Source organism: Drosophila guanche, unplaced genomic scaffold (genome assembly GCF_900245975.1).
Source record: "Drosophila guanche unplaced genomic scaffold, DGUA_6, whole genome shotgun sequence".
Lineage (NCBI taxonomy): Eukaryota > Metazoa > Arthropoda > Insecta > Diptera > Drosophilidae > Drosophila > Drosophila guanche.
This window is the reverse complement of record NW_022995759.1, coordinates 283,330-309,299: the sequence shown is the minus strand read 5'-3', so window position 1 is coordinate 309,299 and position 25,970 is coordinate 283,330. Positions and strand designations below refer to the sequence as shown.

The window sequence follows — 25,970 nt, the reverse complement described above, 5'->3', positions numbered from 1 at the left end:
CACATTTTTTGAAACAACTGAATTCAAAATAGTATCATCAGTACATCGTTGATATGTACATATGTACATATGCATGTATGCCAAAATAGACACTGAACGCCTTAATTAAGATCCGAAGAATATATTCAGCAAATAGCAAATGATGCTAATGGCATCGGACGTTAAACTATATTGACATATTCATATATTGGTAGCCCAAAGAACAGGGTTGATTTCTGACTTTTTCTGCTGATTCTGTCGCAAGAACATTTTGAGCATCTGAGTACTGAGTACATCTGAGTACCATCAAACAATTTGTAAGTCCCGAATCTTTAAGAAGTTCTTGAGGAAAAATCGTGTCGAGTAGTGCTATCAGCACTAGTGTAAGTAATTTATGTAGTGCTATTCTAATTTTTGTTAGAATATTGAAAACATTAAAAACATGTATTAAATTTATTTATTAAAATAACACTGAAACGGTTACTGTATGTGTACATTTGTATTATTTTATTAAATCTTAATATTAAACATATGCGTATGCATGTATGGTCATATGTACATGTGTATGTGTTAATAAGCAACCTACATGTGTAAGTCCAAGGGCTTATTACAAACATCGACTTTTCTATATATAAATTCGAACCATACATAATTTAAAACTGAAGACTTATTTTCTAGGGAGGTGCCGGTGTGTCTGTCTGATAAAGTTTTTGTCGGGTATATTTTTTTATTGGAAATTAAGTTCGTTGTAATTAATTTCGATTATGCATTCATATGTATGCACAAGATGCAATTTATACTGTTGGATAGCATCGCAATCTGAGTAAATAATAAATACGTTAAGCATGCATATGGATATATACATGAATGTATGCAGAGATCGATTTTGAGGCGTCATGGCCAATGGTGTAGCTTGGGAAAAAATTGATTTTCGCAGAATTTATGGTTGTAAATATATTGTAAACGATTAAATCGAAAAAACACAATTGGTTGCTCCACAACCAATTGGTTCCTGCCTGCTTGGCTCTAAAATTTTTCTAAGATTACACCACACGACAAAATCAAATTTTAAGGAACCAAGAAAACTTTTTCTGATAGGTTTTGGGCATTACATTTTTTTTAATGAAAATCTCTGAAAATATTTTCTTCTTAAATATATGGCATATGCAACATTTGATGAATTTTCATAAATAACTTTATGGGCATCTCTGCTTAGTTGGTTAGTGTGTATTTATGTATGTAAATTGTGTGTTCCAAAAATAATAGATGTATGTACTGGGCACTGATCTGATCTATTCAATGTGTTCATCGCCTAAATTAGGGAAGATATAGTGAATGGGAATGTGTCGACTTGCGCATTTGTCATATTATTTGCCATCGACAGTCTGGATGGTCGTTCGGTTCAGGACCTTCCGGATCAAAAATCGGTGATGTAGCAGAGACTAATGCTTAGGGCGATGTTGGCGGCGTAAGAGCTTGCTTTGATATAACTTCACTTAGTGAAATGCATACACCCATTTTCATTATACCCATACCCTTCTTTTTATCCATGCACATCTTCAAGTTTCTTGATGCACATATGTAGTGTCATTTGTGGAATCATATTTGGTGGGCTTTCACTATTGCTGGTCTTTGCTGCTTCGACTTGAGCTTGCTGAGGCATATTATGCTCCTCAACTGCATGTGCCGCAGCGACAGCTGCCACTGCGGCTGCAGCCTTGGAAAAGAGCTCAGAAGGCAAATTCAAAATTGACGATCACTGAAGTCGCGGCCAGTAATTACTACCCGCTAGATCTGATACATTCTGCGTTGAAATCTGCACTGGAACAGAAACACCGGCAGAGATAACACCTGTAAAAAAAGGGAGACCCTTAATTAATTAATGTCATAAGTTTAACTATAACAGTTATATCGAACCTGTGTTAGACGTCATTGAAGGGCTGTTACCATAAACCCCGTGTTGAGGGGGTTGTTGGTGAGCAGCAGCTGGATTGCACGGCGCATTTCGATGGTGAGGCGGAGCGTACGGAGATCCAAGAGATAGCGGATCGTGAAAAATATAGGGATAGCTGTCTCTTTGTTGCAGGCATGTGGGCGTCATCGAGCCTAACGATGAGGTCATTGAGCTATCGAAATGCATAAGTTTCAGTAAATACATTTGCTAATCACATTTCACAAAATGATTTTAATAAAACCACACGTCCGGCTTTTCCGGATTGATATATAGTAATATATATATATATATATATAGTATGTACATATGTATATTCTGAAATTCTTCTGTTTTAAGGCGTGGTGTGACAGGGGGAGCGCGCGAGGTCTCAATTTTCTTTTCGCCCGAAGGGTTCGTCGTTTCGTCAATGGCTTCACAAACGACGAACCCGGCAAAAGTATCGACTCTCGAGCATAAGCCCAGTCGCACAGTGGGCAATTTCAGTTTACTAAATTAATAAGTGAAAGAGAGTTGAGTGGTATCCACAACGGGAATCCACAACAGATCTAACTTTACGAACTCTTTAAACGGGTTGTGATCCACAAAATACAATCAAATTAGTGAAACAAAAATATATTTACATGCCTACAATTCGTAAATATATAGAATTTTGACCAACTTACTTGTAATTTTCTGCCATCGTAGCTATGGGCTGCGGGATAGATGAATACATTGCATTGAAACCGGTGTTCAGGGGTATCCGTGGTGCTACGGCTTGAAGTGGTGGGCTTTCCGAACTTGTATGCGTGGCATTTGCATCTCCTCCAAGAACCTATCACATATGTTTGTTAACAGAGCTAGTGTTAAAGGATATTATTAAGTGGTACCAATAACTTACAGTTGGGGCATTGGATGTATCGGGTAGGTTGTTGTTGCTGATTATGGCTGTCGATGCTCCCTCAGAACCGATGCCGTTGCCCGATGAGCTGCCAATACCTGGCGTTGAGTTGCTCGACGGTGTGACGGAGGAAGATGCAGCTGTACCTGACTGATTATTTGTGCTGGCTCTACCAGTACTGCCACCTACATGATCAGCTGATCGTCTTTGAGTGCGCATCTTTTCCTCTCGGCGCCACTTGGCTCTCCGGTTAGAGAACCATACCTGTCCATGGAAAAAGCATATTGTATTTCCGGTTAGCATTATAACACAAATAGACTAAAACTATACGCCTATAGTGTGATTAAAATAAACAAAATTCTAATAAAAATAGGCTTCCAATGAATCCTTTAAATTCCACGAAGATAGTTTACCACAACAAAACTAATTACGCAATGTGAGAATATGTAAAAGCGTAAATACATTAGCACTCGATCAGCATCAATAGTCGACACGATATAGTCATGCTAAGTACTACTTACTATAGTCTACCCGTCCGTCTTGTTTGTCGCATAGTTCCGAATAATAAAAAATAAATAAAAAACATAATTCACTAAAAAGTTTAATGCCCAAAATCTATCAGAAAAGGGGCTTGGTTCTTTGAGGAATAAAAAGTACGATTTTTTCGAGTAGTGATAAATCAAAAATCATGAATTCTGCTCAATACTTCGTTTTTAGGGAAGAAAAGTTAAAATGTCTCATGAATGTGAAAATGTGAAATTCTATACTGTGGACGGAGATGATTTTCAAGGGCGTATATTTAAGAGAAAGCTAACCAAACGAGAAGGGACGGTACTCAGTGGGTCATCTTAGTGGTTATTTTTTAATTTTACATTTTTTCTACATATTTCATGTAAATCCTCATTTACATAACTTCTCACTCCCCTTCCCCTAGAGCCACACACTGCAGAGGCACGGCAGACCCAGAGACACGGCAGATGCAGAGGCAGCACACAGCAGAGTGTGAATGAGAAAATGAGCAAAAAACAAGGAAAGCTGCTGGACGGGGTGGGATTTAGCTACTGAACATATATTTCTTCATTCTGGCTATAATAATGATTCAATCTGATCCCAATTCGGTCTTCCCTACGGAATGGCGTTTTTAATTTTCTAGTATTATTAAAATTGTGAATACAGCAGATTTTTTGCGATTTGCGATGGCGGAAGGGGGCGGGGCTCATTTTTGAAATACAATTGTAACAGTGTGGGCACACAGAAGTCTGGATGTAAAATTTGGTGGCTCTAGCTTTTATAGTCTCTGAGATCCAGGCGCTCAACATGACGTACGGACAGACAGACATGGCTATATCGACTCGGCTATTGATGCTGATAAAGAATATATACTTTATACTTGGTGGGGTCGTTACATACATCCACATTGTGCACAAATACAATATACCCTATTTACTCTTCGAGTACCGGGTATAATAACGATTAGCTGTTCGTGCAATGGAAAGGTATGGATCTGACGAGTTAACCAGGACTCAAAACTCGATCGCTGCAATGGATCATGATCGGTGATCAAATTGACCCTGATGAACGCGCCCAATTTTTACTATTTAATTTATCAGCGAGACTTGGAGTAGAGAAGCTGCAATACTGGAGGGCGTGGGAGAGACACTGAAAATGCACTTATTCATCCTGGGTATGGCAAACCGATTCAATATACATTTTACAATCCGGTTATTCCCTACTCCTTCCTGCGTTGTTGCATTTTTCGTATCTTTGAAATTGTGAATGTCACTGATTTTCATCTTTTGTGTTAGCGAATGAGCACAAACTAGATTTAATGTGATTTTAGATGAGTCTGCATAGAAAATTAGGTTATTCTTGCTCTTAAGGTGTGTTATATCTTTCGACCATCCTTCTAAGAAGAGAGGTATGCTCTTGTATTGAATCATTCTAATGAAATCAGTTGGTTAATTTTTCTAAATTAACTAGGTGTGCAGATGAAAATTAGTATATGACCATATCGACTTTGTTATTTATTTTGGATACTCGCGTATTTAATCCAGCACTGCTGGTTTCCCGGTATGGCCCAAAAAAGACAGATTTCCAAAAATTATTTTAACATTATGACAAAAAAATTAATGTCTATTTCTGATATATGTGGTGCATTGATATCTCTATAAGTGGCAATATATTTACAAAAAAATGATTCGTACATTTAACATAAATTTAAACAATCGTGAAGACTCGCATGGGACTTGCATTTCTATACGAATAAATATTGTACCCGGTCTTTCATTATACAAACTAATCCGTTTCTTTATTTTGCAGCATTTTGGCATACCTCTTGGTCATCTGACTACAGAATCTGTAATCCCCCAACCTATGCAAAAGAATATCACTATTATTTTGTGGCTTCAACTGTATGGCGTACAGCACTTGAACAGTGCTTCGCTGTATTCCATCAATTGTCCTCCTATTTAATACAAAATAAAGTATCGAATGAAATACCAACAATTCCATGATTTTTATACCCGGTACTCCTTCTCATTTATCCCATATAACATAAACACCCATATTGCCAACATACATTGCGTGTCTTACTTCGCAAAGGCTGGGGTATTTCACATATATAAGAACTAGCCGTAGTTATCGGCTCAGCTATCTCGGTACAGACAGACAGGCAGACAGGCAGAACAAACAGCCGATCAAGAGTCTCTGATATTCTCGACCTCGGTATTTTTTTTGCATCCAGACTGCTATATGCTCACACTGAAACCAGTGTATTTCAAAAATGAGCCACGCCCTCTTCCGCCCCCGCAAAAGGGCGAAAACCTACCAAATCTACAATTTTGAAGATAAAAGAAAACTAAAAACGCCATTCCGTAGGGAANTTTCCGACCCCATAAAGTGTATATATTCTTGATCGGCATCAATAGCCGAGTCGATAGAGCCATGTCTGTCTGTCCGTCTGTCCGTCTTGTTTGTCGGCTAGTTCTCAGAGACTATAAGAGCTGGAGCCATAAAATTTTGCATCCAGACTGCTATATGCTCACACTGAAACCAGTGTATTTCAAAAATGAGCCACGCCCTCTTCCGCCCCCGCAAAAGGGCGAAAACCTACCAAATCTACAATTTTGAAGATAAAAGAAAACTAAAAACGCCATTCCATAGGGAATGGCCATATCTATCAGATCTATCATATCACCAAATTGGGATCCGATCAGATCATTATTATAGCCAGAATAAAGAAATTAATTTCCAGTGGCTAAACCCACCCTGTCCAGCAGCTTTTGTCGTTCCTTTCACATTCTCTCATTCACACTCTGCTTCTGCTTCACTCGGCCCCTGCCTATTTAAAATTTGACAAAACACCGCTGAGATGCACTATTGTCCCAATAACCAGTTTTGGTTATTTACGCCAATGGTTGTTTACGCCAATTAGCCAAATTATGGCCCGGAGCAATGTATTTTGTATAAGTAAAATGAATTTGTAGCATTAAGCTATTGAATTGTTGCATTTACGACATACTGACAGAAGCTTGTTGCTATAGAACATACATGTGATATGTGAATACGATAGAGAAAGAGGAAGTACATGCATTTAATAGGTGAATATCGCAATTGAAAAGAAGAAGAGATTAAATTGATTTGAATTCCGACTCGGTCGAACCAGCAGCACTTGGCTTTTTTTTTGAGATTTCGATTCCGAACTGGTTGCGAGGAGTTGCGGAAACGGTGGACAAAAGCTCATTTTTAAAAGTTAAAACCAAGACTCGGTTTTTAACGCTCTGTATTAGAAAAAGGGTGACCATCAAAGTTGCGTACCAGAAAATTTCATAGATGGCGCCACTTTCGAAAAATCTGCTGTGAAACCTAGCGGTCATTATTGCACAGAATGTGCAGGGAAAAAGTACCAATTTTATTGCCGTTTTAAATATCTCATAAATTGGAAAAAACGATTAACTGATCCTATACTTTTGATGCATTTTATTTAGTAGGCTTTTTACTACGTGTTCTGTAATGTGAACGATATCTAGTGGTTGGCGATGTCTTCTACATCTAGATGTAGTCCTGAGTGCCGGGTATAAAAGTTGTGAAGCGTAAGAAGCGTCTCACACGTCCCTTCTCGTTAACGGTTAAAACAGTTAATTTTTTAAGATAGAAAGACTTTGTAGAAATATCGCGACAGAAGTATATGCAAATCTGTTTTTTTTTTTTAAATTTAATTGTTTGGCCTTGGTCAAAAATAATAGTTTGACAGATAATACGAAAAATGATTTCTGTACATTTTCCTTTTTTGTAGAGAGTTCAGAAGATATATAAGGTTTTTTTTTGTTTTTGCTGACAACAATAAATTCAAAAATCTCAAGTGTCACAGGGGGTGACAATTCGTTCAAGTCCTCGCGCCAAACGAATTGATTTGAGTACTTTTGCGTCGGTGTTTGAAAATTTGCAGCTGAGGCAAACACTTGAAGTGTAATGAAGCTATTACTTTGGTCATGCAGTCGCGCTCGCGTTTGGCTTCTGAGCCACACACCCTTCACATAGTAGTAGTTATGAAGAGAATTGAAACTTAGCATTTTGACAAAGGGCTGAATGTAAATAAGGATACAAATATTTGATGGGCCCTAATATTTACACCATGACATTTATTACTTTGCGTTATTGTTGCCGATTCCACTTCATCCGACATGTTTCCCCTTAAGCTCTTCAGTGTACTCCAATGTGCCAGCGTCATCGGCTACTCAAAGCGAAAAAAGACAAGGACTTTCAAGTGTTTTTACAGTCGAATTGTTTTTATTCACTTACACAAAGAATCAAGAGCGAACTTGAATGATTTATCCGACTGGCCACGACGATAAAATAAACAAAGGTCGCAGGGTGCATTGTATTGACTGTCTGATTTTGGCTCTGTTGGTTACGTCTGACCAGTTTTGTCAAAATACGTCAAAATATGTAAGATTCATGGTCTATGCTTTAGATAGATTTCAAAATGAACACAACCTATAACAAAATGTACCGGCGCTAAGGATAAAACCAGTCGGGGTTTTATATCCCGGATACATTTCTGCGAAGAGCTACTGTAGAGACTAAACGATGTCACAATTAACGCCATATAAAAGGGATGCAGCCACAGAGAAGACAAGAGATAAAACAAATTAAGAAAAACAAGATTTGCATTTAGTTTGTAGAGTGTATGCCAAGTTAGCCTTACTTAACATTAATATTTAAACTAACTAAAAAAATAAACAAACAAATTAAGAAAAACAAGATTTGCATTTAGTTTGTAGCGTGTATGCCAAGTTAGCCTTACTTAACATTAATATTTAAACTAATTTGTCCTATTCTCTGTGGCTTTCATTACTTAACATTAATATTGAAACTACTTTTTCCTATTCTCTGTGTCTTTTGCCAATTATAATAAGGTAATTACCTGAGAAGAAAAATAAAATAGATAATAGTAATAATTAAACAAAAAAATTGTTTTCAAGAAATTGTCAGGGTACAGAACAGTTACTTTTCTACATCGAATATTTTAAAACAGACAGCCGGAATACTACTTATATGATAAATTCAGCTGCGTTCATCAACTAGAACGTTGAATCTAGTAACCATAAGTTGCAAGCTTTCCAATTCTGAAAAGCCTCGTTGTTTCTATTTGATTATGGAACGACTAACCTATTAACATTACATATATTAGCAGAGCAACGCAAATTAGTGAAAATTTACATGTAAACAAGAACTTGAGCTTAAAAAACTCTTAAAAGAAAAATAGAATGAGAACGAAGTTTAAAACAATTTTGATATAAGACGAGAAGGGACGTGTAAGACGCTTCTTACTGTACCCTTTTTTCTTTTTTCCGAATTTAACATTTAACATATTTTCTACAACTGTTATCTACATCTACATAACTTCTCACGCCAACACGCTCTTTTAGCTTGCCCCCTCGTCTAGAGCCACACTCTGAAGAGACACTGCAGAGGCAGAGGTCGCACACTGCGCGAAGACAACAAAAGCTGCTGGACAGGGTGGGTTTAGTCACTGAAAATTAATTTCTTCATTCTAGATATAATAATGATCCAATCGGATCCCAATTCGGTGATCTGATAGATATGGTCATTCCCTACGGAATTGCGTTTTTAGTTTTCTTTTATGTTCAAAATTGTAGCTTTGCGAGGTTTTCGCCCTTTTGCGGGGGCGGGGCTCATTTTCGAAATACACTGGTTTCAGTGTGAGCATATAGCAGTCTGGATGCAAAATTTAGTGGCTCTAGCTCTTATAGTCTCTGAGAACTAGCCGACAAACAAGACGGACAGACGGACAGACAGACATGGCTCTATCGACTCGTCTATTGATGCTGATCAAGAATATATATACTTTATGGGGTCGGAAACGTTTCCTTCTGTGCGTTACATACAACCGTTATTCACACAAATACAATAACCCTTTTTACTCTTCGAGTACGGTATAATAAACAAAACTAATGTTTTGTATCAATGCTTTATAAATATTATACATTTCTCACATATGTATCTACATATACATATGTACTTGTTTTGGAAGTGCACTTCTCAAAAACCAGTAAACTTAATATGGTTTAAGCAGCACCTCTCGTTGAAGACCAGTCCACGTCCACTTTAGAGTATTACTTAGTATTAAGTCCACGGGCCTGTTTTGCAAACAGTCATGAGAATAATCATTTCGTGTTGTGGACAGCATCATCTTACAGTTGGATGGCTGGTGTGTCAAACTCAGTTTCATCCGGAGTGACATAATTCGTCGCCTTTTACGGCAAGGCAATGACAATGCTGAAGGCACTTCTAAAAACCACCCTAGTGTGAGTTTTGACGGGTGGAGAAGCCCCAGCTCGAAGAATTCCTTAAGAGTAGCCAAGTATATTGCTTGCCTGCAACACCAACACAACTTACTGGCTTATACAATACTGTTCTGTGGAATACCCAGTAAAATTTTAGACCATTGTTCGGTGTATCTTCCGGTACTGTACCTGTAGGACAGCCAGAGAGCATCGTCTACCGGTCGCCCCAGAAAGAGGGACTTCGACAGAGGGACTAAAACTAAATAGAGTTCCATATTCCGTACGTATGTCCGATCGAGCAGATTTAAGAATATGTGTGTTTCTGTACTTGAGAGCTTCCGTAAAATATTTTGACTAGGGCGTGGAGATGACGAAGGCAAGCACGGACAAGTAGTTAGGACGATATAGTCTTCAACGTTTCATTTAGATAGCTCTAGGCTTACATGAAATTCATGGAGAAACTGCTTCCTTGTTTGCGTTACAAAGATCTAACCAATATTATAACAACCTGCAAGGCTATAAAAATCTCTTTATAAAGTAAAAGTCTGGTTCCAAAAGCATTTTAAAATCTTAAAATATCTGATATCAAAGCTTGCGACGAAAGCAAACATTCAATTAAATAGATGTACTATCATCCAACAATTTCGGCGTCTGATAATTTATGCAAAAGTTTTTTTTAAAGAAAACAAAAACGTCACGAATTCTTATTCTTCTCTTAGTCTTCTCTTATTCTTAACTATTTTCTTAGCCGTCTCTAAAGTTGAGTGTGAATCGTATTCTCCAGACTTAGCCGGCGAAGGAGCTTCAACGAATGAACGAAAGTTGTAACGCCACATTAGAAGACTAATAAAAAGAAAGAGGAAATCGCTTATCAGAACTATTTTCTGTGAAAGTTCGGACAGAAGACCGAATTTATTGTTTTCATGTCAAAATTAAATATCAGAAATTTTTGTCTAAAATGAATTTGTTTCCATACATTTACATCTTAAAAAGGTTTTTAATACGTTTTTAAACAAAACTGAAAGACAAACCTGAATACGTGCCTCTGGCAAACCAATTTTTTCAGCAAGCCGCTCTCTCGCAAAAACGTCCGGATAATGTGTTCGCTCAAATTCTGTAAAGTTCAAGCATATTAAATATGGGTATCCCATGCTATCAATTTCATTTACATTTACCTTTCTCCAGACTGTCGATTTGTTCATTGGTAAAAGAGGTTCGATTGCGTTGAAGTTTTCTTTTCAGCCGAAGTCGCATTTGAGAGTCCTCATCCCCAGATGAATTATGATCGGAATTGCCATCTGACGTGCTCTCGTGAGAGGGGTGAGAGACATCGCCCGGGTATATATCTACGGAAAATATTAAATGGAAGTCAAATATGATATTTGATTTTGTGCGGGGCATGGGTGGGATGTGGTCCTCTCTGAGTTGATTCTGTGTTTCCTCTTGTCTTTTTATACCCGGTACTCGAAGAGTAAATAGGGTATATTGTATTTGTGGGTATAACGGTTGTATGTAACGCACAGAATGAAGCGTTTCCGACCCCATAAAGTGTATATATTCTTGATCGGCATCAATAGGGCTCAGCTATCTCGGTACAGACAGACAGGCAGACAGGCAGAACAAACAGCCGATCAAGAGTCTCTGATATTCTCGACCTCGGTATTTTTTTTGCATCCAGACTGCTATATGCTCACACTGAAACCAGTGTATTTCAAAAATGAGCCACGCCCTCTTCCGCCCCCGCAAAAGGGCGAAAACCTACCAAATCTACAATTTAGATATAAGAAGATATAAGAAAACTAAAAACGCCATTCCGTAGGAAATGGCCATATCTATCAGATCACCAAATTGGGATCCGATTGGATCATTAGTATAGCCACAATGGAGAAATTAATTTCCAGTGGCTAAACCCACCCTGTCCCACAGCTTTTGTTGCTCTTTTTACATTCTCTCATTCACACTCTGCTTCTGCTTCACTCGGCCCCTGCCTCTGCCCTCCCCCTGTCGATGCCTCTTCCGACTTTTAACCCACCCCGTCCCACAGCTTATATTTGTTTTTTTTTTTGTGTGTGGGCGCTGCCTCTGCCGCGAGTCTGCAGTGTGTTGGTCTAGGGAAGGGCGGCGAGCTAAAGGAGCGTGTTGGTGTGAGAAGTGTTGTAGATGTAGATGACAGATAAAGAAAAAATTTAAAATTTGACAGATAACCGCTAAGGTGCAGATGTAGTCCTGAGTGCCGGGTATAAAAGTTGTGACGCGTAAGAAGCGTCTCACACGTCCCTTCTCGTTATACCTGTACTCGAAGAGTAAATAGGGTACATTGAATTTGTGGTCAGTGTAATGTGCGTAACGCACAGAGGAAATGTTTCCGACCCTATAAAGATATATAATCAGCATCAATAGCCGAGTCGATTGATCCATGTCTGTCTGTCCGTCCGTCTGTCCATCCTTATGAGCGCCTCAGAGACCATAAGAGATAGGACAACCAAGTGTTTCTTTAAGCTGAAACTGTTACAAGTGTATTTCAAAAAGAGTCCAAAAGAGCCCCTATCCGCCCCATAAAGGGCGAAATTCCGTAGGGAAGGACTACATCTATTAGATCACTGAATTGGGATCCGATTGGATCTTTGTTATAGCCAGAATGAAGAAACTAATTTGCAGTGGCTGCGCCAACCCTGTCCCACATCTTTTTTTTGTTTTTAGCACATTCTCTCATCCACACTCTGTTTCGTGTAGTGTTCAGCTCAAGGGGAGGGGCGTAAGCTAAAATAGCGTGTTGGCGTGAGAAGTGATGTAGTTGTAGATGGCAGATGAAGAAAAAATGTATAACTTAACAAAAAAACAGGACAAAAAAAGGTATAGATGTAGTACCGAGTACCGGGTAGAAAGGTTTTACGCGTAAGAAGCTTCTCCCTTCTTTGGGAAATAAAGTCGATATCAGGTCTGCCCGTTACTAAATGGTCGTAAAATTCAAATCTTCTCTTGTGTTTTTGGGGAATGGAATTCGTTTTATTCATTAAAACGAGATCTTAACGTGTTCAATTGACTTAAAATTTGTTCAGTTACCAACCAAAACTCGGGCGGGATTAGAAAAATGAATTCATTCAATTTATTTTTCTGACTGTTTGTCGTATTTGATAAAAATGCTTGCATATGCCGTAATGTGTGTCTGTGTGTGTGTGGTTGATACAGCAATCAAGTTGATTGGAAGGGATAATACTAGATAAAATGAAATGGATAACGGAATAGTATTGGCGCATTGTCGGATGGACGGGGTATGTTTATAGGAAAGAGGACATATGTCATTCTAATTCATTGATCTCAAAATAAACAAAAACAATCGAAGTCAACAAAAGAAACAGAAGCCAAAGCAAAGTAGCGAAATAGCGTGCCTCAATTAGATTTAATGGCAAACAACAAATGACCAACAAATTAACTTTTTGTTTGGCCTGCTGTTTGATCATCTGTAACAAAATACTTTCAAGAGAGATTTGAGATATTGCACTGAATGTTTAGGGTTGCTGTTGCTTTCCTTTTAACACACACCCTGGACTGCATGTTACTGACTTATTTTTGTTGAATAAAGGTATAAATTGTAGTCCCTTTTACATCAGTTATTTTACTATAACTAATCAAATTAAATTACAATATAACGTGAAGAGCTGATTCTAAAAAAAATGAATCTAACCGGGGGCCAAAATTTAAGGGGGCCGATTTGGACTCGAAACTATAAAATGTATGACATTAAAAGACATTTATTTGAATAAATTTCCCTTCGCACAATCAATTATTATTTGTGCTTCCATTATTTGTGTTTTAAAAAAACATGTCATTCTAATTTTTTTTTAAATTTATTCTGAATGGATATTTTTTAAAATTCATAAATGCCTAAAATGTAAAGATAGTGGATAGGGATCAGACGATAGTCGATATCGAAAAATCGGAATAAAAATATCTATGATTTCCTTAATTTTAAAATGGCTCGAACCCACTGACCCCGGGGTCTGAGCACCGGCCTACTACACCAACCCACACTTTGATATATATTCGGCCGGCATATTGCAAGTTTTATCTAGTTAGAAATAACATAAATATAATAATTTAACCTAGTTTTGGTACATGGATAGAGAAACGGTTCGTTAGCTGACATCCTTGGCCCAACAGCAACAGTTTACAACAAAAATCAAGTCGTGGCAGCCATTTGTTTATTCACAAATTGTTTAATGTAATTGGTTGAGTTTAAAATGAGCACATACATAAAAACTTACATATACATATGTATGCTGCAATATTACAATTGAAATGAGAAGCAGAAGAGGAAAGAAAGCAGGTTAACCAACTTTCTTTCAGTGGGTAAAGTATGCCGAAGGGTATTTTAGTTATGGTATAAAATCATAAAAGGATCCTGTAGGTCGTCGATTGGGAACTGCCAAATCAGTTTTTTCAAAAAGAAATTGAGAGCCAACAATCCTAATTAAGATATATGCATACATATACATGTACATATGTATGGGGTACATATTTTGAATATTAACCATTCTTCCAGTCCATGAAATCAAGTTAGTTTGAAATATCTTTATCGTAGATAGTGAGTGTTTCTTAATTACTTAAAAAAAATAGTCTGGTTATGCATACGCAGATAAAGTATTTTGCCCTAAAAATGTTAAAGATATTGGTTTCAAATCAATGTAGAATATTGTTGTTTAACCCGAACCAGAACTAACGAGGAAGGGATGTGTCAGACGCTTCTTACGCGTCACAGCTGTTATACCCGGCACTCAGTAGTACATCAGTACCTTAGCGGTTTTTTTTTTAATTTTAAATTTTACTCCTTTTCTACATCTGTCATCTACATCATCACTTCTCACGCCGACATGCTTCTTTAGCTCACCCCCCTCCCCTAGAACCGATCAGTGAAGACTCACGGCAGAGGCAGAGACGCGGCAGAGGCAGAGGCCGCGCACTACACGAAGCAGAGTGTGAATAAGAGATTGTGCAAAAAACATTTAAAGCTGCAGGACGGGGTGGGTTTAGCCACTGCAAATATATTTCTTCATTCTGGCTATAATAATGATCCAATTGGATCCCAATTCGGTAATCGGATAGATATGGTCATTCCCTACGGGAATGGCGTTTTTAGTAGCTTTGGGATGTTTTCGGCCTTTTACGGGGGAGGAAAGGGCCAGGCTCATTTTTGAAATACACTTGTAACAGTGTAAGCAAACAAAAGTCTGGATGTGAAATTTGGAGGCTCTAGCTTTTATAGTCTCTGAGATCCAGGCACTCATAAGGACGGACAGACGGACGGCAGACAGACATGGCTCAATCGACTCAGCTATTGATGCTGATCATGAATATATATACTTTAGGGGGTCGGAAACGTTTCCTTCTGTGCGTTACATACAACCGTTATTCGCACAAATTCAATATACCCTATTTACTCTTCGAGTTCTGGGTATAAAAAGCTGCTGGACGGGCTGGGTGTAGCCACTGCAAATTAATTTCTTCATTCTGGCTATAATACTTGTTGATCCAATCTAATTCGAACTCGGTGATCTGACAGATATGATCATTCCCTATGGAATGGAATTTTTTCTCTTATATTCATAATTGTGGACGCTGCAGATTTTCGACTTTCATATACAAATGTTTATTTCTGTGCGTTACATATTTACATCCAATTTTGTGCATACCATTATACAATACAACATACCCTATTTACTCTTCGAGTACCGGGTATAAAAAGTTCTCTGGATTAGATTAAAGAGAAAGCAGTATGGTATGTCTGTACATATGCGTATGTATGTATGTATGTACATATGAACATAGGAATGGCTTGGCTGTCTGTCCTGATTGACACAGATGTTCCAACAGACTATATGTATCTCCACTGCACTACCACTTCCACCACTCACTGTTTTGGAAATTTATTAGTAAATATTTTATTTGTTATTCAGAAAAAGGGGCTCAATTACCTCGCTTTTGAACCTCATCTCGACTAATTTGTCCAGATAAATTCGTTGGCGTAGGCAAGGCCGTAGATGTTGGCGGTAGGGCCAAGTGTGCTGTTGTGGTGTTGCTTGGATACCATGCCCAGCCACTGGTTTGTCCATTAAACATACGGAGCTTTTCATAGACTGATTCGTTTTGCTGTTGCGCCTGCTGCTCCTTTTGCGATGCCAAATTGCGCAAGACTCGATTAATGGATGAAACCTGCAATTAAGCACAGTTCAAAAAACTTACATTAAAACTAACCATCTACATACATACATTTACAATTTGAATATAAAAAATATATGATAAAATTATACATATACAATACATGCATGTAAATACGTATGTATGTATATATACCTACATACATATGTATGTACATACATAAGTACCAGACTTGCGGAACTTCCTGAAGCATTGCATTGATTCCATTGAAGACTACATGGATTATGTACATGCGTACATTTGTACATCCTTACATATGTAAGTACATAAAAGTTGTGTTATTGAAATTAATTATCTTGATTAATTAATTAATTAATTATCCCACACAAATATATTGAGATTTCGTAACATCTAGATACATACACACATGCATATGTAGGTAAGTACGTGTTGCTACACTCTGATGCACCGTTATCAATAAAGTGTGAATGAATAGAATATAAAATTGTGTAAGGGAGATGTACCTACATACATGTGTATTGTGTATATTATTAGGTGTCATACAGAAACTGTAATATTGTGTTCATTGGCTAAAAGTCTTTTCATTTTTATTGGTTGAAAAGAAATGAGAGAAAACCCAGGGCTGGATTTTGGTTTGCTTGCGCTAAGGGTTGATACACAACACGCGCGCGCAATTCAAATTTTGTAGAAGAATCTTAGTACCTCCCCTCCATTGTAAGCATTTGAGAGCGGGAGGGATATATCTAGAGCGCAGAAAGCGTTTAGTATGTACAGTCACTCTTCTTTTAATTTTCCTCAATTATGAAAGTAGAAACCAACCCGCAAAAATGATTGCAACTCAAATGATTTTTTTATATATATTGTATATATATTTGAAATATGCATATTTAAATAAATATACATACATACACATGTGCATACATACATATGTATGTACATTTATAAATACATACATATACAGTGTGTTCATATGTCCACAGTATATTAGTCTCTCTTTTGAACATCTTTAACATCTGTAAAAAGTAAAATTGAATGGTTGCAATATTATAAAAAATAACCACATAAATCAATACATGTTGTCAATCTGAGACTTGGTGAGGTTTAGTTTCTTTGCTAAACTAGTGCAAGTGGATTTAATTAAAACATTTCAAGCGTTAATTAAGATACGTATGTATCTCTTTATAACCAAAGTATTATCAACTATTTTAATTTGCTGGTGGAGAAAATATGATGGCCAGTACTCAGTGAATGCGATGGAGGCTATTCATGTGGTACAGGATTTTCATAATTTTTTTTCGGTGAGGGCAGACAAAAGTGCAGAAAGAGAAACTGCAAGAACGAGAGAGTCATGAGGGCTCCAGGTAAACTTCAATAGCTTTGACATGTGTGTGCCGGTTTTCAAGTACAAGGTATTTTAATTTAATTAAGTCCACGTGAATCATGCAAGCGGCATTGGACATATAGGTAGGGAAATAGGTAAACAGCTAATATATTGGTTATTTTGTTGAACGAAAATTTAAGAATAAATATAAAACTCAGATCCCACTTGCATATTTTTCAATTTATACTAAAAACGTACATACATACATACATATGTACACCTGCATTGGATAGCAACAAAGCTAATAAGTAAGTAGCCACGAAGCCATGTTAAACAAACAGTTTTAAATACCTTCACTTTTTTGTATTATATTTCGAAAATTTTATGTAATGCAAAGAGCAATTTGGGTGACATTTTGCAGGAACCGCGAATGTAGCATGCTGCCATATAATGGGAAATAAAACCTTATAGCTTCTGAAGACCCTGTAGCCAGATAAATTTACGGGGAAGTGTATAATATAAACTTTCATAATGATATAACCAAAGTCATTACTACAAACATACAAAATGCCACTTTTGCAGTTGCTTTAAGTGTCGCCACGTGCCATGACAAAACATTTCTTTGGACACTTTTCTCCTCATTTAGCACAGTTGAGTTGACGTTCGGCTGTTGTACAAGTACGAGCATGGGTCTAATGAATTACTGGTCGTTATTATTTGTACATAAAAGCATCAAAGAACATCAAAGAAATTGAATCCAGAGACCAAGAAGCTTGTCATGCTATTTTTCGAAGCAGAGTGTACTTACTTTTTTTATATATATATTTCAAAGCACACAACAAAGCATATCCCCGACGCTTAAAAGTACGTTTTTACATACATACACGTACGATACGATTATATATTCAGTACTAATAAAAAAATCGTGACATCTGTTTCTATACAACTGATTTTAAAATAAACATAGCTGACTAGGATTCTGTAACAGGAACAGTTTCCGTAAGCTTCCGGCTGTACGAAATGTATCTAGATTACAATTACAATTCAGATTACTATTAATGGCTCAGTCGATGCCCTGTCCGCCATGTCTAACGCCTAGGTCTCAAAAACAATAACCAGTATCCAAATTTTGTGGGGCGACTCTTATTTAAAACTTTATGATAATACATATGTACATATGTGTGTATGTGCATATGTCAAATAGATCGTTGGTGTATCAACAACAGCAATACTAACTCACCCCCTATCTTCCATCGCAACGGTTTTAATATAATTATATTGGTCACACTTCATAAACTAAATGCTGTTGAACTAACTAGTGACTGAACTAAACTAACTAAACAAATATAAGCTGCCGGACGGGGTGTGTTAAAAAGCTGCAGAGGGACGGCAGAGGCAGAGTCAGCATAATGCAGAAGCAGAGTGTGAATGGGAGAATTTGAAAATAACAAATATAAGCTGCGGGACGGGGTGGGTTTAGCCACTGCAAATTAATTTCTTCATTTTGGCTATAATAATGATCAAATCGGATCACAATTTGGTGATCTGATAGATATGGTCATTCCCTACGGAATGGCGTTTTTAGTTTTCTTTTATCTTCAAAACTGTAGGTTTGGGGGGTTTTCGCCCTTTTGCGGGGGCGGAAGTGGGCGTGCCTCAGATTTGAAATACACTTGTAACAGTGTGAGCATACAGAAGTCTGGATGCAAAATTTTGTGGCTCTAGCTTTTATAGACGGACGGACGGACGGACAGACAGACATGGCTCAATCGACTCGGCTATGGATGCTGATCAAGAATATATATACTTTATGTGGTCGGAAACGTTTCCTTTTGTGCGTTACATAAAACCCTATTTACCCTTCGAGTACCGGGAATAAACAATTTTAGTTTATTAAAGGGAGCGTGTTCTTATGTTGTTGTAATGGAAGACAAGTAAAATTATTGTGATGGAAAAACTAAGGGATGTCTTTAAGACCGAATCAAAAGATAAGAACATTTTTTAAATTTAAAGTTAAATGTTTGGATAATAGTCTACATACATACGCATATACATATGTACATAAGTATGCAGCGAAGAGCGAAATTAAAAGTTGTACACCTCGATATGCTATCGTCCTACGAAAGAGTTACATACATACGCATATACATATGTACATAAGTATGCAGCGAAGAGCGAAATTAAAAGTTGTACACCTCGATATGCTATCGTCCTACGAAAGAGTTAATAGTAAACTGGTAAGGGACGAAAAAGCTCAGTCGGAGTTGAGAGCAATGCTCATTCGTTCATTGATATTTTGTTACCAGAATGTTATTCCTAATTGTATATCTTAGCGGTATTATAAGTCTGCCTTTCCGTTCTATTTTTAAAATGAAGATTCCTCAATAACATTTTGAGGCCTCAGAAATCCTTACAACTACCTAATCTACCACTAGGAATGAGCGCTCGCTCGTTTGTGGGATTAAACGAACAATGCGGTTGTTTACCTGATAGAATAATGTAAATGTATTCACTGTGCTGAGACCATTGAAAATGAGAAAGACCTCGGAAACTAGACCAAGGTCTATGTATCCATTCCCTAATCCGTTTTAAGTGAGATGGATTCTTTTTGTTTTGAAATTATTTAATCCTTTGTGCTCCCTAGTCTTTTGTTTGGCAATATTTTACTGCAATCTTGATTGTAGAAATTTTTCTCGCCACAGGATTTAAATTTATTTTTTCTGCCAACCTCCAGACAAAATTACTGTGGAATTGGTATTTCAGTTTAGTAGTTACCAAAATGAGTATCTTCTGAATAAAAATCCTCTTGTTCTAACAGGCACTGTTAATAGGGTATCTTGTATTTGTGGTCGGAGCAATGTTCGTAACGCACAGAAGGAAACGTTTCCGACCCCATCAAGTATATATATATATGTATGTATGTGCATACATTCTTGATAAGCATCAATAGCCGGGTCTATGTCCGACTTTCTGTCAGTCCGTCCGTCTTGATGAGCTAAGTATCAGAGACTATAAGAGCCAGTCACAAAATGTTGTGTGGAAGACTCATATGATATCACACTGTTACAAGTGCATTTCAAATTTTCTCCCACAGCCACAATTTTAAAGATAAGAGAAAAGTAAAAACGCAATAACGTACAGAATAGCCATTTCACCGAATATGGGTCAGATTGCATAATTCAGCCAGAAGGACGAAATTCATTTGCAGTGCCAAGCCCCCCCACACCTTAGTATGATACATACATATGATTGAATATGTACGTATTTATTCTCATACATATGTATGTCCATATATATACAGACTGAGTACCGAGTATACAAGTTGTGATGCGCACGAGGAGTCTCTCAATGTCTCTACTCGTTCGACTTGGATTTGCAAAGTAAGGCTATACTTACTTTTAATGAACAAGATATTCATAAAATAACAAATACACTTTTCCTGCCCCACAAAAACCACGTATTTCTGATCAAGATCTGACTTAAACTTTGCTAACTCTAAATCTTTTTGTGAGTAACTCTATACCAGACCAGTCACGGCAATCTGGTATTCACGCGCCGTTCTTGGATTTTCAATGAAAACTTTGAGAAGTACGGCTTCAAAGACCATTTTTGCAGGGAACAGCAAGTTCTCAATTTTTATCCACATACTGCATCTTCGCGGTCGAATAAAAATTTAACCATCTATCGTATAATCTTTCGAGTTTCTATCCGTTTGTATATTCATTCTTAGCAATATTCAATGTATGAGGCAGAGTGTGCGAGCGAGAGAGAATGAGCACAAACTAGATGGCTGCTGGAAGGGGTGGGAGGTAGCCACTGGACATGAAGTGAATCATTCTAGCTATAATACTGATCCAATATGACCCTAATTCGGGGATCTGATAGATATGGACATTCTCTATTTTCCTGTAGATTCTTCATTCCGTTATTTGTAGATTCAAAAGTTGGTTAGCCTTTTATAGTGGTGGGGCGAAGTTTTTAAATACAGTTGTAACAGTGTGATATCGAAGCAGTTTTGATCCAAAATTTGGTTGCTGTAGATTTTATAGTCTCCTTCTGTGCATTGTACATCCAATTGAAATTTCGCACGAAAAATAAGCAAAATGCTGCCAATGATGGACAAACATTTAATTATGTACATTTCCCTTTTGAAAGGTCAAATGTTATATAGTTAGCTATATATTGTATTTTTGCGAATAACGGTTGTATGTAACGCAAAGAAGGAAACGTTTTCGACCCCACAAATTATCCATATGTATATGTTTATTCTTGATCAGCATCAATCTGTTCGCCTGTCCTTTTGGTTCCAGACTGCTGCGATATCACAAAAATACAAGAGGATTGGAAAAATTAGCCCCAACCCCCTTCCGACCCCACGAAAGGCGAAAGTCTGCTGTATCCACAATTTTGAAGATAAGATAAATCTAAAGTCTCGATTCCGTAGGGAATGACCATATCTATCAGATATTAGATTAGATATGATTATTATTTTATATTTTTGAGCCGTGTTTCAACTTTATTTAAGATCTGTCTTTCGCAGACAATTATTAAATTGCCTCATTATTATATTATTATATATTATATTATATATATATATACTATAAATTATTATTACATTATATTATTTTATTATATTATTATAGCCAGAATGAAGATTTTGAGATTGGGTATAAACTCAACTCTTCGAGTAAAGGTATACAAAACTACAAGCAGGGGGCGGAATAACGTTCCTGTGTTTGCGTTTATGACCCATAAGATATTATTATACTCAAGTCGACGGAAGCGAAGCTTTTTTTTTAATTTTGCCTATATCTTGGAGTTTCTATGACAGCTTTATTATTTATTCATTCAAAATAATCCAGTAAGATGGGAAGCTAAATGTTATTCCCTTTAAACCCCTTTAAGTCCAACGACTAGTGGTTAACCAAACAGGATTTTTGTTACCAACGTAACAATCGCTATTTCGTTACTTTTGCTCATTTTGACTAATTGGGATCGTTTCGTTGACTAAACAGATTTTCTGATAATGCAGTGGCTTATTAACGTCTGAATAAATAGAGATGTCTTCTAAAAATATAAAAAAATATTGAATTTAAAAGAAAAATCTAGCTCCCCACTGTGATTCAATGTCTAAAAAAACTTTACAATAAATTGTCACTGTTTAATAGAAAATACTTAATTTGTAAACCCAGTACTCAAAGACTTTAGTGTTATATTTCATTTGTAAGTCGAAGTAATAATTTCTGACCCTGGCTCTCAGCGACTATAAGAGTTAGAATGTCCAAATTTCATGTACAGGCTAAATGAGTGATATCACACTGAATAAATTGAATCAGTGAGTCAATATTTGGACCCGCTACCTTGCGTCTCCTCAAAGGTCGAAAATCTGTGGGGTCTACAAATTTGAAGATACGAGAAAACAAACTACGCAGTCTCGTAAATATGTATACCTGTCAGACAGTAGAATCTGAATCAGCATACTTCCTGGCTATCTTTCAACGATTTGTCAATGGAAAATCAAAAATTATTTATTGAAAGAGTATTTGTTTAAGTCCAATTCCAATTAAATATTACCTCCTGCTGCATTGGTGGTACGGTAGTAAAATGTGAAGAGTAAATGAAGTAAAATGTCTTAAACGGTCACAGAACTTACACTTGGAATGTTATCACTATTGCAAACTTGCTCTGAAAGAAGTCGATCTCGAATTTCCCAAGCAAATATGCTGGGACATTCCCGCTTATAGTCGGCAATTTTTTGTACGACAGGCGTTGTAGCTACTCGTGGTTTGGAACCACCTATTGCTCGAGGTTTGATTGATCCTGTTTCATAGTATCTAAAAGAAAAAGAATAAAATATCAGTGCAATAATACTTGAATATTCCGGTAGGGCTATTGCACCAATTACACGGTTTTTATGTGTGGGTATTATTATGTGGGTCTTGTATCTCACCTGCCCAAAATTTTGCTTACGCAGCCATTTGAAACTTGAAGTATTCTCGAAATATCACAAGGACGAGCGCCCGAGTGAGCCAGCTCGACTATCTTTTGACGGGTAGAATCGGGCAGAGGACGCCCATTTACATAGACGCCGCCCAACTGATTGATACCACTATGACCCGCAGTGGAGCATCCGAACAACGCACTCTGACCGACCGAAGAGTGGGGATGGTGCCCATGCATGATGTGTTCAGTTGTTAGCATCATGATTGCTGATTTTTGTGTTGTTTATTTCACTGACGATTTCGATGCCAATTTGAGCGTTTATATGTATTTATCTTACTTAAAACAAAGTCAATATAGTAAGGATGTTTGTCTCCTCGCGAATCACTGCGTATTGATTTGTTTAGAAGGGAGTGGGATTACGTTTCGTTGTCGTTGCACGCATATTTTTTCTTAATTTTTTTACTGGTGTAAACATAAAATCTTTTATTTTTCACTTGTTTAGTCAACACTAGATTATCATCACTATACGATAATATATAGCTCCGTTTTTCCTTTACTGTAGCGGTAGTCGGCGGGGCTAGTTAGGGTTTCTTCAATTTTATCTTTGTACTCTTTGCCATCTCTTTTAGCTGTTGGCAGATTCTTACACTCTGTACATTTAAGTTTTTAGCGCAACAGAATATCCGATTCGAAAGTCGGAACTAAAACTGAGCTTAAAATTGGTCCCGATATTATCTGCCACAGGTGCAGGCAGGTGCTGCCGTGCCGTCAGCGACCCGGCGGCAGGCAGGGCCACGGCTGGCGTCCACGTTTATTAATCTAAGAACTGGTATGTTCATTCAAAATAATCAACGTCGGCCGTATTTTGCTCTGAACAAAATTTGCTTCTACCAACTGGTTTCAGTGGGCGAGGCGCGCACTTAGCCAAGCGAAACGTTAATGAGCTCTCATGCGAAAAAACACGGGCAAGAGCAACAGTACAGCGCAATCATCATGGCCAGCCATTTTGACAGAGTTACACCACTGTCACACTATCTGTCTCTTTCGTTCTGCTTGCGTCCATCGGGTATATTTAAAACAGAGATGGCTATAGGTACTCTGTTCCTCTGCCATCGCATCTCTCTTGCGTTGAGTTGAGAGGGATGGCCACAATAACATGTCGGTGTTAAGCTGTCCCTTTCTTTCTTGATAGCAAACTTTTGATTGGTTGTTTGATAATTTAACTTTATGAATTCAGATGATAATACGATGGCAAACAAAAATGCATTCAGTTCGTTCATACATATGTAAGTATGTATGTTTTGTTATGTATGTAAACATTTATGTACATATTTATAAGAGAACCCATTTTCATCTTTAGTTTCGGCTGCATATGCATATGTATGAATGCATGTAAAAGATTCGTTTGTTTTATCGCAGTTCCTTACATACGCACTTGTATGTACATATGTAAATACATAAATGCACATATGTATGTACCTAGAGGCAAACCTTACGTTAAAGGCTTTTCCACATTCTCATTATAATATTGTGTTTTGTTGAAAATCAGAAACCACCTCGAACTCACAACCAATATCAGCTGGTGAGGGGTTGGGAGAGGGTGAGTCGCAATACATGTTTCTGTAAAAAATATAAAGATATTTTAACATAACATAACTAACGAAAATTATCTTTTGAAGCAAATAATACAAATTTAAATATGGACATGCATTTACATATGGACATATTGAAAATGCAATAGTTACGACCATTCATGTCCGAAAATTGGAATTTGTAAGTCTAGAAAATATAGACCATAAAATTCGAAATTTGTTTACTACTAGCATACCGCAGCGGCCTGTCTAAATTTTGGGCTTGCCAATTGCCGTATATGTCAGTTACACAATTTCCACCACCAAGAAGCAGCAGAGCAGTAGCTAGTAGCATCCAAGAATGTACAACCATCCCCAAATATTCAAGCCGCATTCAAGAATACTCGCACTCAACATGCCGTCCGACACGTTTTTGGGATTTTTGAAGTCACACGCGCCAACGGATAAACCCCCAACCTGCGTCCCCGCCACCCACAAGTCACCATTCACACAACCTTTGGCCCCTTCTCACTGACGGCATCTAAGTAGGGTGCTTGCTCTTCAAAGGATATACTTATTCCCAGTTCGAATTTTTGTAATTCCTTCTGCGTGTGCCAAAAATTTCATGGAGCATTGTCGAGGTGACGAATCTGATTTTTCTGGAATGTGTGAATAAACGTTAATTTATTTCATATTGTGTTGCACTGGGCGAATATTATAAAAAAACATAAGAACACCGCCCACCCATAGAAATTGTATGGCATGTACATACAACAGTCTTTATTGTTTAAAAAAATTTGTTCCATACAGAATTTTATGCACTTCGCAGTAATATAAAGTAGGTTGAGATGTTTACTATCTGAGATAAAGAGATTTGATGTCACACCTTAATGCATCGATGTGCAATGTAATGACTTTTCACCCCAAGTTAAAGTTTTCTGAACACATTTCTACCATGGTAAAAAAAGCCATGGGTGTGCTTGTGTTTATAAAGAGGTTTGTCCGATTTTAGAATACGGCTCATCATGTGTATGGTGCTCGCAGCACAACATACATCAGGACCGTATTGAATCAGTACAGAACAACTTTTTATTATTTACACTGCGGGGCCTCAACTGTGATGCAACTGTGAGACTGCCATCCTAAATCTTCCATCCTTAGTTAGTCGTAGAAAAATGCTTGGTGTAATTTGTATGCACAACTTGATCAAGGGGGATATAGACAGCCCTGACTTGTTGAGCTGCGTAAACTTTACGATTCCCATTAGACCCACTAAAACTATATTCCTTTGTTCCTTCCCTGTGTAGATCGAATTATGCCTTGCACGAACCTTTTAGGG

At 37.4% G+C, this 25,970-nt stretch overlaps 1 protein-coding gene across 3 annotated transcripts; it reads right to left on the bottom strand.

Moving 5' to 3' along the window:
* Positions 1-702: 702 nt before the first annotated feature.
* Positions 703-24,008, bottom strand: LOC117590631 (paired box protein Pax-6). Of its 3 annotated transcripts, none has more exons than XM_034283449.1 (9): positions 23,068-23,996; positions 22,771-22,951; positions 15,592-15,829; positions 10,795-10,965; positions 10,663-10,733; positions 2,811-3,074; positions 2,596-2,744; positions 1,897-2,105; positions 703-1,830 (listed from the first exon to the last, which is right to left on the bottom strand). In XM_034283449.1, exons 1-9 carry the CDS (start codon positions 23,319-23,321, stop codon positions 1,736-1,738), a joined length of 1,632 nt encoding a protein of 543 aa, XP_034139340.1. In that variant the 5' UTR covers positions 23,322-23,996; the 3' UTR covers positions 703-1,735. The 3 variants fall into 3 exon arrangements, with proteins under 3 accessions (XP_034139340.1, XP_034139339.1, XP_034139341.1); XM_034283448.1 differs by having other exon boundaries at positions 10,651-10,733; positions 23,068-23,321; XM_034283450.1 differs by lacking the exons at positions 703-1,830; positions 1,897-2,105; positions 2,596-2,744; ... (1 more) ...; positions 10,663-10,733; positions 10,795-10,965 and adding an exon at positions 15,316-15,530 and having other exon boundaries at positions 23,068-24,008.
* Positions 24,009-25,970: the final 1,962 nt, after the last annotated feature.

What these genes read in the sequence shown, in the direction of transcription:
- LOC117590631 (XM_034283448.1), bottom strand. Translation starts at nt 23,321, where the DNA reads ATGATGCTAACAACTGAACACATCATGCATGGGCACCATCCCCACTCT. An exon ending in GTAAGCAAAATTTTGGGCAG is followed by an intron (nt 22,952 to 23,067) that starts GTGAGATACAAG and finishes TTTTTCTTTTAG; the next exon opens with ATACTATGAAACAGGATCAA. An exon ending in AATCGACAGTCTGGAGAAAG is followed by an intron (nt 10,734 to 10,794) that starts GTAAATGTAAAT and finishes TGAACTTTACAG; the next exon opens with AATTTGAGCGAACACATTAT.